We start from the raw sequence: 18,099 nt of genomic DNA on the forward strand, positions 1-18,099 counted from the left end.
CATACTGGCACCTTTTTATAAGTGATCATTTCTCAACATCATACCACAATATTTTGAGCAAATCTTATGATGGACACGATAACCAATAACAAACCAACTTGAAGAGTACTGGAACCTTTCTTACCATAAAAAAAGTACTGCTTGTACTTTTACTAATACAAGTACATGACTAATAGGAACATGAACATGATCTCATTCTTGTTTAAATAGTAACTAAATTTTATTTTACAACAATTTACATGTTGCAGCATGTATATATACGATATTTCTTACAGTAATATATATATACAAAAATGGTTTCTCTATATATACAGATTGATTTAATAGTACTAATACAGTGAGCCATCCTCCAATTCCAACTTCAGCCATTAATGTATTTGAAGACAGCACAGCACGATCAATTGACATTAAATTTCTTAAAATTAAAGGCAGTTGCAGAAAGATAGCTGGACACATTTAATTTTAAACAAATTTAGCACAAGCATCAAAATGATTACTTACTTGTTCTTGAAAGATGTGAAGCACGAATCAAACAAACACGATTTAAAATAAAATGACTGGCTTGAAAGCACTACATCTTGTGCATAAAATGGAAAGAAACACACTATGTGCATAGTCTTGTCACACGGAGTCTTGACAACTCAGGATATTCCTCCATGGATAGCGGTTGTTTCCGACTGAACCGCCATTCCGTACTGTGGTCCGTAATTCTCATCGTCGCCTCGACGCTTAAGATTCTGGTTCCCAGACACGAAGCCCTCTTGTCTCAGCTGTTCCTGCAGCTGTCTCGTTTCTTCTATGTACGAAGGTAACTCTGTTTCCTTCATTGGAGGAAGAACATTTGGCACATAGCGAGAAAATATATGGGAATATCTCTGACTATAATTACAGTTCAGGATGTAGAGATTTTTGAAGAGAGACGAAAGTATTGCTGGTGGGATTGTGAAGGGTTTTGAAAGACATTCTTCAATCATACCTGCAATTGAAATAGCATGTATAAATATTAACAGAAAAAAATAAAACAAGCACAAGTAGATTTTTAAATTAAACTAAATTATCCCCAGAACTAAATTTTCTAGTGATAAGCCACATTGGACTTGTTACTCAGCTACCCATTCCCATTTTTGTTACACATGTTAACTTAATCTTGACAGGTCGGATGGAACAGCTGTATCCAATGAGCATGTGATTATAATATGTACATATGTGAGCCACGGTAACTCAGCCGATAGGACATCTGACTACCATGCTAAGAGACCCGGTTTGATCCCCAGGATTTTTTCCACCTGTTCAAGTGGCTCCGGGACCCACCCAACATCGTAAACTGTGGGGGGTAAAGGCATCCAGGAGCATGGCGCAGATCACATCACCCCTACTTTAGGCTGTGATCAAGAAAATGTGGGGGCCTAACTCCACAGCCCCTACACGTCTGCGTGGTGCAAAGCACAGGGAACACTTTACTTTTTTTTACATAATTTCTCCAAGATATTTCGTATCAAATGTGTTTTTTAAAAAAAGTGTATGTATAAAAGCTAAAAACTCCTACTTTTCAAATGTGTACACATATTAAAAAAAGTTGTGTGAACAGTCCATAATATAGAGAGATGAAGTTAATATTTTTATTACATATTTCTCTCCTAAAGTTACTGTGGAATCATCCCCGAAATGAATCAAAGAGATTAGAAAAATTTAGTTAAGTTTTCCTGTGAAATTAAGTTCTTAGTATCTTTTTTCTGGTAGTTTTTCTTGTATGTATGCATTGCTTGCATTGTAGAATTATTTTCCTGTAGTTTATGGTTATTACAAGCATAAGGACACTGTTTTCTTATGCTTGTAATAACCGTAAACTACAGGAAAATAATATTTTTTCTAGTAGCGCACTTTAAAAAAAAAAGTGATTTTCAACATATCTGCATGATTGCAGATACATGACATAGTTAAAGTTGTTTTCTACCAATGGCTTTAGAGAAGAAATCCTCTTTTTTTTTTTTTTTTTAGATGAAGAGTTTTCTTTCAATTGATGAACCTCACACTGCTCAAAATGAACTGAATATGGTGACATAATTTGGGGTGTATATACCAAGTGTGACGGTTAATAATTCTTAATTGATCCGAAAGAAAACAAGTGTATCTGGGGAGAAAGGTAACAAATGGTTTATTCAAAGTATGCACCATCACTAGCCATACATTGTGCCCATCTGTCCGTCAAATTGTGGATGCCCTTCCAGAAAAATTGTTCACATTTTGAGGTGATCCAGTCAGCAAGCCATTGTTCGACATCGACATCCTCGTAATTGTTGAAGTGTTGCTGGGAAAGTGGGTGAGACATCGATGAAAACAAAAGAATTCCCAGCCAAGTGCAGAAATGGTGTCTCTGATGCCTTTCGCTGTGTGTGATGAGGCGTTCTCGTGCTGAGATCAATGCATGGTTCAAATTGATGAGTTGTTGACGGTAGCGAACACTGTTCACTGTTTCACCTGGTTTCAGAAGTTCATGGTACACCACACCCTTCCGATCCCACCAAATGCACAGCATTGTCTTCCTTCCGAAGCGATTCAGTTTTGCGGTTGATGTTGAAGGTTGTCCTGGGTCAACCCATGACTTTTTGAATTTTGGGTTCTCGAAGTAGATCCATTTTTTTGTCCCCAGTCACTATCCGATACAACAAAGACTTTCTTTCATGCCGAGAAAGCAACACTTCACACACAGTTTTTCGCTTTTCCATTTGTCTGTTGTTCAGATGATGTGGGACCCATTTTCCTGCCTTCTGGATCTTTCCCATGGCATGAAGACGATCAGATATGGTTTGGCGACCAACATTTAACTTTTCTGCCAGTTTTTGTTGCATTTGCATATCGTCTTCGTCCAACAGTGCTTGCAATTCGGCATCTTGGAATTTTTTTGGCTGGCCCGGGCGATCTTTGTCTTTCAAGTCGAAATCACAACTTTTGAATCGTCGAAACCAACGCATACACGAGTCTTGCATTAGGACTTTGTCACCGTACATTTCCACAAGGATACGATGGTTTTCACTCGCATTTTTCTTTTGATTGAACAAGAAAAGCAGGATGTGCCGCACATGCTCCTTATTTGGTTTGAAGGTCAACATGTTTCCCACACAAACCCAATATCACAATCACTCACACTCGGTTGCATATCCACGGCATTTTTACAGGTACTGTCCTGGCAACACACTGACATAACAGTTGAGACTGTGCACCAACCCTTGCTACCCTTCCAGCGACGAAATTAAGAATTATTAACCGGCACACCTTTTAGCTTTGAACTTGACTGTATTGTACCACCGATAAGAGCTACTTCTCAGATTAGAAAAAAAATAATATATGGCATACTATCAAGGGTCAATTATTTTTTTTATATATAACTTCTTGGTTCATAAAAGTAATATAGTGGAAATATTCCTTTAATAGACAGGTTGGTGGAACAATTGAAAACATTAATTATTGGGGGGATAATCATAGGCACAGACTATGGATTTCTGGAGGGGAAAAGCAAATACCAATATAGAAAACAAAAAACATCCTTGAGTTAAACAAAATTATTATTTTATCACTATGATTTTCATCATTATTACATTATTGTGATTAAAAATAATAATAATAATAATAATAATAATGTCTATTATATTAGCATTAAAAAATTAGAACTCTGATCATTTATACACAGCTGAAAACTTACTTTAGACAAATAACACATGCGTTAGGAGACTAATTATGTATATTTTTCAATCGACACAAGAATGCTTCTTCTATTGCATTTGACAGTAGAAAATTGTTTGTGATTGTAAAGATCTACTTACGCTTCTTCAACAATTGATATGCGGGGTAATTATATTATATTTCTACATTTCTGCTAAATTAGCCACTGTCATGGGTGTCGGCAGAAATTTTTGGAAATTGATAAATTTTTATAGTAAAAATACCAATAGCAATAATTATTATCATCATGCTTATGATTATAATTATAAAATAACTATTATAAAGTCATAGATATAAAGTAAATAATTTTATTGAAAATTATTATTATTGTATCCTTGTACTTGATCCATCAGATGAGTGAATGAATATCCAGCAAAGGTATTTGTTAACATTTCATACAGTTATAGGGGAGCCCAACTTAAGAGTTCAGTATGGGCTTGTACTTTTGTTGCCACCCCCACCCCCCAAATAAAAGTGTTTTTGTCAGGTACTAAAGTCATTAACATTCGAAGTAAAAAAAAAAATAAGCAATAAGGAATGTAAAGTTTTGATTGTCTACAATCAAAACTTTTACAATTCAGACCATCTAAAAAAGACGTTTTCCTTTCTTGCTTTTACCGTGATTTGGGGAGCTAAAAATATCAACCTTCTGTCTGTTGCCACTTGCTGCAAACACGTGTTGGGAAGAGGTAAGGGGATGGGGAATGTTCAGGCAAAAGTTCGTCAACAGACTTCCCATCCAGTGGGGTCAAGTGGTTTATTGTGTGCGTGCTTTCTTGTTTTGAGTAGTTCTTCAAGCAGTTAATCATATAGGGGGTGTGGGTGTAACGCCCCATACTTTCTTGATCCGGTCGTGAGTGGGGGTGATGTGATCAGCATCATGCCCCTGACTGCCTTTACTCCCCAGGGTTTCCCCCAGGTACCCATGTTATTCGACGCTGTGTGGGCACCGGGGCTGCTTCCAACGTTAGAAAAATTCCCAGATTTGAACCGGCCGGAGATCAAACCAGGGACCTTTAGCATGGTAGTCAGACGCGTTACCGACTGAGCCACCGCGGCCACTATAATTATTGTACAACTGCAAAATGGACAGTGGTAGTGTTATTAAGCAAAAACGTGGCCAGTGTCTTAAAAGTAAAGAGAGACAAATTGTCATAAATATTTTTGAATATTTAACGCAGAAAAATCCTGGCAAAAGTGTTAGTTGGATTGTGAATGTAACCGCTGAAGTGACTGGAATTTCATATAAAACTATTTACAATATTCACAGCGAAGCAGCTCGAGGAGCTCTTGTATTATACAGTAACCGTGGACACAGACCCGTACCCAGGGTTTTTTTTAGGGTGGGTGAGGGAGGAAGATTTTAATTTACATACACACACACACACACCCATATACATATGTATATATAACATACATAGATATCTTAATTATTACAATATACTTATTTTTTATGTAACATATAAAAGTAAATTACTAAATATACATATTTATATATAAGGGAACTCATTTACTTTTATATATTTCAAATACGTAAAAAGTTAAAAATTAGCAAACTGATTTCTTTACCAACTGCTTAAAATGTCAGATTGCAAAATGTAGTTGAAATGGTTTTATTAGGTTTAAGTTTGCTTTCTATTAATATAAATTAATTATATTTCATACATATATTTATCTTGTTTTACTTTTATTGTGCACATTGGCTACGATTAAAAGGGGGTCTGGGGGGCAGTTGTCCCCGCACTATGGCTACTTAATGTTAATCCTTGTCTACCAAGAAAAAGGAAACTGTATTCTGCAAATTAGCGATATTTTAAAATTTCCTTTAATACTCCTTTCCCAGTACATACCACTGAACAGAAATTATATGTTTAGAAAATAATATACTTATAAATTAAATGATATGTATTAGCAATGATTCTTGCAATGAAGAACTTGTTTGTAAGTTAACAAAAAAAAAGGGGGTTGCATTTTCGCATCACGACTGCAGTTCGAAAAAGTCTGAGCATGGATTAAAAAGACTGGATTGTCCCGGCTAAATTGGGTCGTCTAGTTGCCTTCCATCAATGGTTATAAAACTAAAATTATCAAATATTGCAGACTGCAGCCTTCTGGAGTCTGCTTATCCCCACAAACAACCCATTTATTTATGCAAGAGTAAAATCAGAAAAATCTTCAGTGTTTATCATAGTTCCACATAACAATTCATTGTTCGAGGGAATGGCATGGCCCCCATGCCTCCCCCCCTTGGGTACGAGCATGCATGGACCACTAACTTTTTGTTTCGGCATGAACTACAGCAGACATTCAATGCATGAAGGAACAGTCTTCTGCTGCGCACCATCCGGCAATGCTGTCGCCATAAGCCCCATACTGAACTCTTTAAGTTGGGCTCGCCAATAGTGTACTGAAATGCATAGTTATTCAATTTTCTATTATTAACTTTTACACATCTCGTTCAAGATAAAGCTTTTAGTCACAGTGGTTATGTTGTGTGGCCTCACATAAAACTCTGTCTTGGAATTTTGAAAACTGTGAAACTAGTTTTTCTTGTATGTACGCATTGCTTGCATTGTAGAATTATTTTCCTGCAATTTACATTCATTGCAGAAGAACACTGGAATAAATTAAATAATGAAAATGTAACATAGATCCAGTATGGAGTTTTCTTTTTCACAAATGGAGTAAGCCACCATCTTTAAAATTTAATGTAACAGAAAACATCAAGAGACTTTGTGAAAACAATGATGAATTTGAATTACCTGATGATATTTGGGATTCATAATTTTAAATAAAAACATAATGTGATCAAATTTTTTTTATCCGAAATAAAAATAAAACAGACTGCTTCATTTCAGTTAAGTCGCCCACCCAGCTTCGAATAACATGGGTACCTGGGGGAAACCCTGGGGGGTAAAGGCGGTCAGGGGCGTGATGCTGATCACATCACCCCCACTCACGACCGGATCAAGAAAGTGTGGGGCGTTACCCCCACACCCCCTATACGCCTTCATGGCGTGGTGCTATGCACAGGGGAACACTTTACCTTTTTTGCTATATTACAACAATGTAACATTGACAACATCCATTATATAACTGATTCTTTTTGTTTAAAAAATTGCTAACCATTGTTATTAGTCAAAATGAAAATAAATGTCTGATAAAGAGAGCATGTGTTCTCCTGAAACGTCACAACGAAAAACTGTTTTCTTATGCTTGTAATAACCGTAAACTACAGGAAAATAACTGTGAAAATGTTCTTTGATTTAAGTAGTAGAATATGAAAACAAACTGGTTTCTGTATTTTGCCCTCATTATTTTTTTTGGATTAAATACATTTTTCACTTTGTTACTTTGTTTGAATAATAACTAACTGAATTTATTAACAATAAAAACAAGTCATTCTGATATTTTTGTAATTAGAAATTAAAGATGCCAATTTCTGGAAATTGATTATAATTGATTTGGTTTATTTCATTTCACTTTTCGGCCACTTTTGGCTAGTAGCAAAGAAGATGATGAATGATGAAATTTATAAACAGACACTCACAGAGCACATCCATGCCAAGGGCAGGATATGAACCCAGGACCCTTGGCATCATAGTGTGCTCTGCTAACCACTCTGCTGTGTACGTCAGACACTTGTTTGATTCCGTTGTCCATGTACATTGCACAGTCCACTTTGTCCATAACATCACTGCTTGTACCCCATGACACCAACTTAGGATTGAAACCACCAGTTTGAAACGAAAACAGGTTGTTATCAACAACAGTTGAAACTTACCCATAATTGTTGGCAAGCGTGGTTCTGCTACAACATCGCAGAAAAGCTGGAAGAGTTCAGTCTGTAATGAGGTCTGCAAGTTCATTTCTACATAGAATTTGTTCTGTAAAGACACCACATTAAACCATTACTCAGTTACATCTAACAGATAAATATAAAATAATATTAAGATACTAGCTTTGTATCTTTAATTTGTCAAATTTGAAGTATGAAATGCAAACTTTCTAAAAAGTTACACATAAATGAATTAACACAATTTTACTGATTTATCCCTACAGTGTTAACAATAATCACAGCAACACAAACGGAAAATAACATTTGAACAAACATATCTTACACAAAATTAGCATAAACAAATCAAAATACTACTACTACTACATTTTCTGTAGCATGAAATAGAAAAAAAAATGTTACAAAGAGCATTAACTATTAGAATACATATCATCATTATACTCTGACTAACAAAAATACTCACAACATTTGCCATATATCTTTCACCCCTTAGCAATTGAAAGGGGAATGGGGGAAAGAAAAATTAAATTGTGGTAAGATAAGAGAAAAACAAGAAAACAATGAGTACTTTGCCTGTTTGAAGTTTTTGGTATATCAGCATATTTTATGAATAATTTTGCTGCCAACTTTATCCATCATATTGCCCCTTTTGCATATAATAAATATGACCACAGAACAATACTAGTAGCAATACAGAGATATGCATAAAGTTTCACACACATACAAATTTTGGTACTTTTATTGAAAAATAAATATGCATTGTTTTTAACTACAGTAAATCCTCGTTAATCCGGACCCCGATAAGCTGGAATTCGCTTCATCCGGACAGGCAAAAGAAGAAAAGAACAGAATGCAAGGAAATACATTCCAAACTGTCCCAATAGAATATAGACAAGTACATATTGTTTTACATTTTACTGTACTGTATAGTGTATTTAGGCCTATGCCCTTTAAATACACCATAATAAACGGAGTTTTAATATGCTTTATTTCGGTTAATCTGGACTTTTGTTAAACCGGTCAACTTATCCATCCATTAGTCCAGATTAACAAGGTTTTACTGTATATTCAGAACACATACAAGTGCAATCTCCACAATTAACTTTGAGAGCTTTATTATTAATTAAAATTTATTATTATTATTAATAGAGGTCTATAGGAAGTAGTTAAGTGACTGTAGGACTCTGATTTGATGTACAGTCATAGACACTTCTGGGTTGTAAAGATCTCATTGACTTACAATGGGATCGTTACAACACAGAAGTGTCCATGACTGCACATCGGGTTTGAATCCAACATCCATGAATTTCACCACAGGTTAACATCACCAATGAGGATGCATATATGGAATAGATGATGTGACAAATGTAATGACACATCCGAGCTTTATTCAGGATCTGAACCTAGAACCTAAGCTCTGAAGCACTGCACTAACCTAGGATCGCTAGGTTCTGAAAATTAAAACCCTAGATATCTGTCAGAGACCAAAAAAAGCAAGGACATTATTTTAGTATTTCTTTCCTTCTTCATCATTTTGAATGTTGTCCCTACCAACAAGTAGTCGATCTTTGACTATGGTAGTAATATCACATCCACAACACACCACAGCAACCAGCAGATGATTGGCTTTTAACTCAATGTCACCCCTCCCAACCTTCTTAGACAACAATCAACACTAGCTTACATTGTTACAGATCTGGAAGAAAATATGATCGAGAGTTCTATCACTGTTGTACTTCCATCTATGGAGTAGAGTTGTCAACTTTGATTCACACGGTCAAAAAGAAAAGAAACTGAATGGAAAATATCTCATTTGAAAGGAAAAGCAAAAATTGGGGCATACAGGTATCCAGAAGGCATGTTTTGAGACAGTTAATTCTATCGTTAAACATCGAGGTGTCTGGCAACCCTACGTTAACAACCCTGCCACAAAGGCCAGATCTCCTCTCTAGAAATACAAGGCACATCCAGAAAGTATGAGGTTTATTTTTTAATTAGGGGCTCACGTTGGCAACACTACGTGCTTGGCGTTTTGCGCATGTGCGTTAGTTACCGACATGCCTTGCACGTAAACAGACATTATTTGCACGTTGTGAAACACTTGGTGTGGTTGTGGTAGACAATGGAAGTGGTGCAGGTGATTGAAAATCCCACCGACTGTGAGATACGATCAGTGATCAGGTTTTTGACTGCGAAAAATGTGAAAGAGGTGACGAACTGTTGAGCCATATCGTCAATGGGGACGAGTCATTTGTGTCCCTCTACACTCCTGAAACAAAACAACAATCCAAGGAATGGCGCCACACATCATCCTCACAAAGGTGAAGTTCAAGCAAGCAACATCCACCAAGAAACACATGCTCACAGTCTTCTGGGACAGGTTCGGGGTGCTTCTGATTGAGTTTCTGTCAAATGGACAAACAGTTAGTGCTGCCGTGTATTGCAACACTCTCAAGAAACTTCACCGAGCAATACAGGATAAACGACGAGGAATGCTGTCTTTCGGTATCATGTTGCTGCACGGCCACACACTGCAGCTGCCACACAGTTGCTCATTGACTCATTTGGTTGGGAGCGGATGGACCACCCTCCGTACAGTCTGGATCTGGCCCCCAGCGATTATCACCTATTCCTCCACTTGAAGACTTTCCTCACTGGGAAGTGATTCAACAGCACTCATGATAAAACAGATCGTGATGGATTGGCTGTCTGACCTGGCGGCAGATTTCTTTGATGAGGGTCTACAAAAGCTCATCTACCGCTACGACAAGTGTCTCAACAACTATGGGAACTACGTTGAGAAGTAGCTGAATGTACATATGAACAGCCACAGAGGTAATTAAATTTATTCCTTTGCATGTTTTCGTTTTATTTCAAAACAAGCCCTAATTAAAAAATAAACCTCGTAATAGCAAAACATTTGGTAATAACAAGAAAGTTGAACAAAACCTTTTTAATCAGAAAGTACACACCTTGAGTTATTTTTCTATATGGGCACCCATGCCATTGAGGCACTTATTGCACCAGGAGACAAGTTTTTGTACAACCATGCCACACACTTCTACTGATGCCAGTCCATCGAGAAATGCAGTTACCGTTTGCTGGAGCTCTTCATTGTAATCAAAGTGCTTTCCTCACTGGCACTCACCTTTCAGTAGTTGATATGACTCTAATGATGTCATGCACCATGGATCGCGACACACATGGAGTTCATCAATGGTGATATGCCGATTACACTTGTTGCTGTTAGTTTTGTATTAGCAACTAGTAAAAATATATTATTTGTTTTATGGAAGAAAATACAGAAATCTACTTACGAATTGGTATATATTACACTATATCCCATAATACATAATTAGAACAGTAACAGTGATAATGAAATGTCTTTCTTCTTATCAAAGATTTTTATCATTAATACAACTTAATTGTGAATGTTATAAAAAGATGACAGTCACAATAACCTCCCCTCCTGGGGTGAAGAAAATATAGACATCATACTTTGGTGGCTTAAAAAGATACAAGATCTTAAATATACACATCGAAGAGTTACATAACTTTAAAATATTTAACATTCAAAACAACATTTAATACTATAACAAATCTTTCAAAGAATGACAATCAATTCGAAACTATGTTGTTACCATTGCGCACCTTTTTGTTAACATTCAACAACAACTCGTGTTTCTTCTCCGATGAACAGTGGAAGGTTTTGATATTTTGTAAATTGTGTTGACACTTCATCTGTTGTCCATCTAAAGACACCAAGTTCACGAAATTGTTCTTCACTTCCTCCAGCAAAAATGGCCCCACATATAAGTCATAAAATTTATGGATAGTTTTGTTCAAGGCAGAACTTCTTGCATGATTCCTAACCATAACCAAATCACCTTGAACAATTGTAGGGGTTTCTGCATTTGAATTAATCTTCTTTCTAGATTTTGAACGTTTAGTTGTTTCAATTAACTGAATATATTTAGCTGTCCAACACAATTCGTTCATCTCTTCTGGCCAATCAATAACAGAAGTTATTTTATCCCGAACTTCCTCGTGTAGAAAAATTTCAGCCGGAGTGAAACCAACAACCTCGTTATATGAGTAATTTAGTAATTTTATAACATTTGTTAAAACTTTGGACCAAGATCTGTGGTTGGTTTTACAAAAGAGTCTAAGCAAACGAATGATCTCTTTATTATATCTCTCAATTGGATTCACATGAGGCGAATATGGTGAAGTGAGAATATGCTTTACACCAATTGACTTCAAAAATTTTTCCCAATCACCGGATTTAAATTGTGATCCATTATCCGTTAACATAACTGTACACATAGGATAAAGATGGAAATAACCTAAGTTAATTCTGTTGATAATTTCTCGAGTTGTTGCCTTCCTGAGAGGATAAGCCATAACATTTGCTGGTTAATTCTACAATAGTCAGAATATGTTGATATACTTGAGATAATGGCAATGGACCAATCAAGTCTAAAGATAAGCACTGATGTAATTTGTAAGAAATCACGTGAAGCTCCTCTTTGATAATATGTTGTGTTGTTTGTTTCGTCCTTGCACATTCCACACAATCACTTAAATATGACTTGACACTTCCTCTCATCTTAGGCCAGAAATAGAATTTACAACACTTCTTATAGCTTAGAAAACCAAAAATGGCCAGCCAAATCATGTTGTTCATACAAAACTTTCTTGACAGCTGCTTCAGGTACAAAAACTCTCCAATGATTCGAGTTGATAGATCTATAAAACAATATATTTTTATGTAGTTTAAATATTCCCTTAATTTCGAAATGGTCATCACTTTTGCCTAACATAGAAATTATACGTTGACATAATTCATCGTTTTGTTGTACTTTCATCCAATACAAAAAGTATTCTTCTTCAAGTAAACCAATATATGTGCAGTTTACATGTAAAGTGGAAGGAAACAAATTGTTTTGTGACTTAATTGGATATCTACTTAATGCGTCCGTGGCCGTATTTGCAGAACCACTAGCATGCTGAATTGTATAACCATAATTTTGCAATTTCAAAGCCCATCTATTAAGCCTTGGATTTAACGATCTTGCTGAATTTAACCAAGAAAGTGATTGATGGTCACAGTGTATTACAAATGGTCTTCCCAATAGATATATTGAAAATTTTTCCACGGAAAAAAGGATGGCAATACATTCTATTTCATGCACAGAATATGTTAATTCTGAACCTCGCGAAACTCTGCTCGCATACTGGATAATCAAAGTTTCACCATCGTCAGAATATTGCCATAAGACTCCACCGATTCCTATTTTACTGCCATCAGTATTTACATGGAAAGTGTTGTTCAAGTTAGGTTGAGCTAACATCTCCGGAGACAAAGCCAATTCCTTCAGACGTTTAAATGCCTGGAGATGTGCTTCATTCCATTCCCATTTCTTATTCGTTCTAAGTAAATCGTATAAAGGAGCCACAATCATTGCAAACTTATCCACAAATTTTCTCCTCCAATTTACCATTCCTAAAAATTTTCTTAACGCTTTTCTATTTGTTGGAGTAGGTTATTCAGTTATTGCTAGATTCCTTTCTGGATCTACAGTGATGGTTTCACCTGATACTATGTGACCAAGAAACTTCACTTCAGTTTTACAAAATGTGCACTTCGATAATTTGATGGACATATTTACTTCTTTCAAAGTTTTCAACACGTAGTCCAAATGTTTTAAATGACTTTCCAGTGATGATGAAAATATGAGAATATCATCCACATACACTATAAGAAATGAACTAGTATCATTGCCAAACACTTTATGCATTCTGTCGACAAAAACACTAACAGCACTCTTAATACCAAAAGGCAAAAAATGAAATTCCATTAAAATACCACGATATGAGAAACATGTGAACTTATAAGATCTAATTGTCAGTGGTATTTGAAAATATCCACAAGTTAGGTCAATCGCCGAAAAGAATTTTGTGCCTCTCAACCTAGGCAAAAGTTCAGATATAGGTTCAACCTGTGTCATGGGTGAAATTACATGTTCATTCAGCTTCCTAAAATCAACAGGACGCCACAATCCACCTGCATTTGGAACTATGTGGAGAGGGTTCCGGTATGGAGAAGTACTTTCATGAATTACTCCCCACGTTTTCCATTTCTTTAATTCTTTCTCCATATCATCTCGCCTAGCAAATGGAATAGGGTACGTAGATGCCACTATAGGTTCATTCGTATCTAGCTCCATGTCATAAGATTCCACCTTGGCTGCCTTTGGTTTGTCCGAAAACACATCTTGATACTTCAGTAATAAATTAAATAAATTATCAGCAACTCCAGCTTCACAATATTCGTTGCCATAAACTTCCTTATGGATATCTTCTTCAGAAGCTAGATAAACAGAATCATTAACATGAGAAGATTCAAATGTCAAAGTTTTACAAGATTCAATTACGGAATTTTGCGAGCAAGTATTATTTGTGGAACTCGGAACAAAAGGAGCTGATACTTCCTTACCACTTGAGTGAATTAGTTCAACAGTAGACATACGATAATTAATTATAGCCTTGTACTGCCACAAAAATGGTGCTCCCAAGATCAAATCGGCATGTAATTGTTTAACTACATATAAACCCACGTGGAAAAATTCATCTCCCAACTGCATAATGACATATTTAAAACCTTCAACTTTTATACGTTGCTCACCAGCGAAACAAGCCAACTGAATTCCTTCTATTGGTTCCAGCTTTATACTTGGCAGTAAAGAACTTAGAGTGATCCAAACCTTGTAATCCAACAAATTACATTGACTACCAGTGTCAATTAAACAATTAAGAAACAAGTCACAAATTCTTCCCTGTATTTCTGGTGCTTCAAGTAAAGGTGTAGGAGTTCCTTTATCTGTAACAGTCCACTCAGGCTCTGAATCAAACCACTCCAGCAAAAATGCAACAGGTAAAACATCTTCTTTATCAACGCCTAAATATTTAACTCTATGAAAGTCACCGAGACAAGACTTAACATGCAAAAGGTAAGGATCATAATTACAAGTAAGCTCCATGTGGTCATCCTTTGGCAGGGCGAATTGGAGCGCATTTCCCCGCCTTAGTTGTTTAATGTTCTCAGAGGGCTCCCACTAGTAACATTAGTTACTGAGGAACATGCTTGATTTAAACTAATGTCATTGCAATTCATTCCATTTCGGAAATTTCCATTGTTCCTTGCTGAAATCTCTGAGTTAGTGTTAATGGAGTCACCTCGCAATTCTGTATTGGTCGGACTTTGAAATCTTCTATTCCTGTTGTATCTAGGTGCATCTGTATTATTGCCATTACTAGCGTTACTTTGAGTGTTTGTTCTTCGATTGTTATTATGAAAGTACAAACTTCGATCGTTACCTTGTCGCCTATAGCTCTCTTGGTTAACTCCAGATTGCCTATAGTTGTTTCTGGGATTCCTAGCAGATGGTTGGCCCATAAGTCTCTCTGAAGCTACTGTTTGGGTAGATGAATCACTGCATGACTTATTTTCCATAGACACTTGCCTTACAAAATGCCTAGATTTTTCGAACGTATTCGAGTTGTACTCCCCACTTATATAATCACCAGGTAGTGACAAAGATTTGGTTTTGTCACTAGAATATAAGTCTATTGTCCTGAGTTTTTATGTTAATTGTTTAAGGTTGGAAATTTCGTGACAACCCACATTCTTAGAAACTGTTTCAATAAGATGAATACACCTTCAATGTGTACGCTTCTAATGATAAACCAGAAGATGTGTTGTATTTACGAGAATGCAAAACTGCCAGTTGGCTTTCTAACAAATCATTCGAAGCAAATTGTTCAAGAAACTTGCACACAAAATCATCATATGATGAGAAATTCCATCTTTCACTATTGAACCAATACGCTGCAGTATTGTAGAAACATTTGTGAATAACTTGCAGGCGATATTGTGAAGATACACCAATCAAATTTAACATTGTTGTCAGCTGGTCTATAAACTCCCTAGCTGATTGTTTCGAGACGTCACCTCCAAAACGTGATAACTGGCTTAGCTCATTTACACCAATAACTTTACCCGGGCATTCTCCAAATGGGTTTCTTGCAGAAACATTTGTATTACATTCTGCCAGCGCAGGTTTACAAAACTGGTTTGATTCAAAATTTGGAGACTCAGAATTCTTAGAAGCAATGTTAATTGGATCATTTAAAATGTCATTTCTGGGAATGTAATTTTGATTACAAAACATCGGACTCATTGAAGTTGTAGTATTTATATTACCAGCTACAGTATATAATGGCTTCTCACATGAAGGTGTATGCTGAAAACACATTTGTGAAATTGGATTATTTGAATAAGCTTTCGTTGTACAACACCGAGTTTCATTATGAAAACTGGCATTCAGAGGACTTCCATAACCATAATGGTTAGTAGAACAAGGTTCATTGTAATGCATCCTATATGCATTCTCCGAAAGTGCGAAGTCCCTATTGGCCAACGGATGTGTAGTGAAATGAGCAGGTGATTCGTTACGTGATGGAGGATCCCACAAATAAGATGTATTGGAAAGCCTATAGGTAAAATCAGTTCCTAAAGAAGTAGCGCTCTGACCTGATTTACGTTTAGTAATTACAGGTACATCAATATCATATGAATCATAACCGGAAGAACCAACACCATGTTTGTCGAGCACTAGCCCGAAATTTAACATTTCGTGATCTTCGATTTGAATTTGCATTATTTGTTTGACAAGCCACATGCTCAGTTTGTTTACTATTTCCATCCTCTTCGCTCAGTTCTTGTCTTCCATTCAAAGTTTCGTTAGCAACACTGCTGCTGATGGCATTGCCTTGCTCCAAAGAAATAACCCTATCTCTAAGGTCATTTACCAAGGTTTCAGAGCTACATGTAGCAGTCTGAACTACCTTCATTCTATCTAATTCCGCATTTAAAGTTTCAAACCTAACCTCATGGTGAGTAAATTTCTCCATATTTCCTCATTGCAGACTTCCAACCTTGCCAACTTTCCGTCATGACCCTCAATTTGTTCTTGAATAACTGAAACTTTGATATGCATTGTACTAATACCTTCATCCAATTTACACCTCAACTCACTGCTAACATTTTGACAAGTTTGGGCAACATCTTGTAACGAATGTTCAATATGATCAAGCCGGCCGTTAAACCTAACATTATGCAATTCCCTTTGTAACATTTCATTATTTTGTTGCATATCCTTTTGCAACATTTCATTATTTTGTTGCATATACTTTTGCAACTCCTTTTGCAACATTTCATTATTTTGTTGCATTTCATTTTCCCTGAAACTATCGACGACATCGGATCTTAAGAAAACTCCCGTTCTTAAGTTGTAAGAATGTTGCTTCCGATCCATTATTTAAAGTAATCAAAAGATAACTTCCATACTATATATTCACGAATCCTGGCTGAAGGTCGCCATAATTGTTGCTGTTAGTTTTGTATTAGCAACTAGTAAAAATATATTATTTATTTTATGAAAGAAAATACAGAAATCTACTTACGAATTGGTATATATTACACTATATCCCATAATACATAATTAGAACAGTAACAGTGATAATGAAATGTCTTTCTTCTTACCAAAGATTTTTATCATTAATACAACTTAATTGTGAATGTTATAAAAAGATGACAGTCACACACTGCATGACTCGATCCACATTACGGAGCAATTCATCTGCAATGACAAATGGCTGCCCAGGGCATTCCTCATCTCAGACGTTGGTCTGTCCCACACTATTGTCTCACTGTTGATGGATTGGCTGCTGAAGCATATGATGAGGGGATACAAAAACTTATCTTCCAGTACGATAGTGCCTCCATGCCACATGTGGCTATGTAGAACAACAGCTCAAGGTACATACTTTCAGAGTAAAAATATTATAAAACTAACTCCTTTCATTCTTCTTATTACTATTATTATTACCAAAGGGGTACTACTTTCTGGATGTGCCTCGTATCATTCATGACAATCGACTTGTCTGCCTTCCTTCTTTGTACTTCATATCTAGGGTGACCAACTTCCAGTCATGTATTTAAGGGAGATTTCTAACTTTCGGCATTGAATTTACAAGAGATTTAGTTGGGACAAATTTTATGCATTTTTAGCGACACAGCATCACTAATGGAATGGATAATATTAAACAAAATAATTAATTTAGATCTTATATACAGATCACAATAGAGAATAAAAATTTACAAATTTGCATGTTTCTTAGTCCGAAGCCATATGTCCACTGCTGTTGAGGAACTAAGCATCAACTACTGCAAGATATTACATCACTTCCACCTGCCAAAGGTTTAACATGCAAAATCTTGCAGTCGACTTGAAGTTTTGTATAGCTCGCTGAACTTCAATTGAAATTTTACGATCTTGGTTGTTAATTAAAAATACGAGAGAAATAGGATGTCAATAAGGGAGCCGGGAGGATAAAAAAAAAATTAGCGCTAATACACAGGGTTGTTAAAGGTCCACGAACCCATAAATTCTAATGGGTTCCACTGCAGGACCGGAATCTTTTTACTCGCACAATTTAAATTCGGTAAAAGTTGCATA

General features: G+C 36.1%; 1 protein-coding gene across 3 annotated transcripts in view; it reads right to left on the reverse strand.

Annotated features, from left to right (window-relative positions):
• Nucleotides 1-394: 394 nt before the first annotated feature.
• LOC146002841 (CDK2-associated and cullin domain-containing protein 1-like) overlaps nucleotides 395-18,099 on the reverse strand; it is a 190,038-nt gene continuing 172,333 nt past the window's right edge. For all 3 annotated transcript variants that reach the window (XM_083140817.1, XM_083140815.1, XM_083140816.1), the window contains exons 4-5: nucleotides 7,505-7,607; nucleotides 395-976 (exon numbers count right to left, since the gene is read on the reverse strand). In XM_083140817.1, the coding sequence (XP_082996943.1) occupies nucleotides 642-976; nucleotides 7,505-7,607 (438 nt within the window). In that variant the 3' untranslated portion in view covers nucleotides 395-641. The remainder of the gene's footprint in view (nucleotides 977-7,504; nucleotides 7,608-18,099) is intronic.

This window comes from Lepisma saccharinum, chromosome 19 (assembly GCF_977018435.1).
Source record: "Lepisma saccharinum chromosome 19, izLepSacc3.1, whole genome shotgun sequence".
Classification (NCBI taxonomy): domain Eukaryota; kingdom Metazoa; phylum Arthropoda; class Insecta; order Zygentoma; family Lepismatidae; genus Lepisma; species Lepisma saccharinum.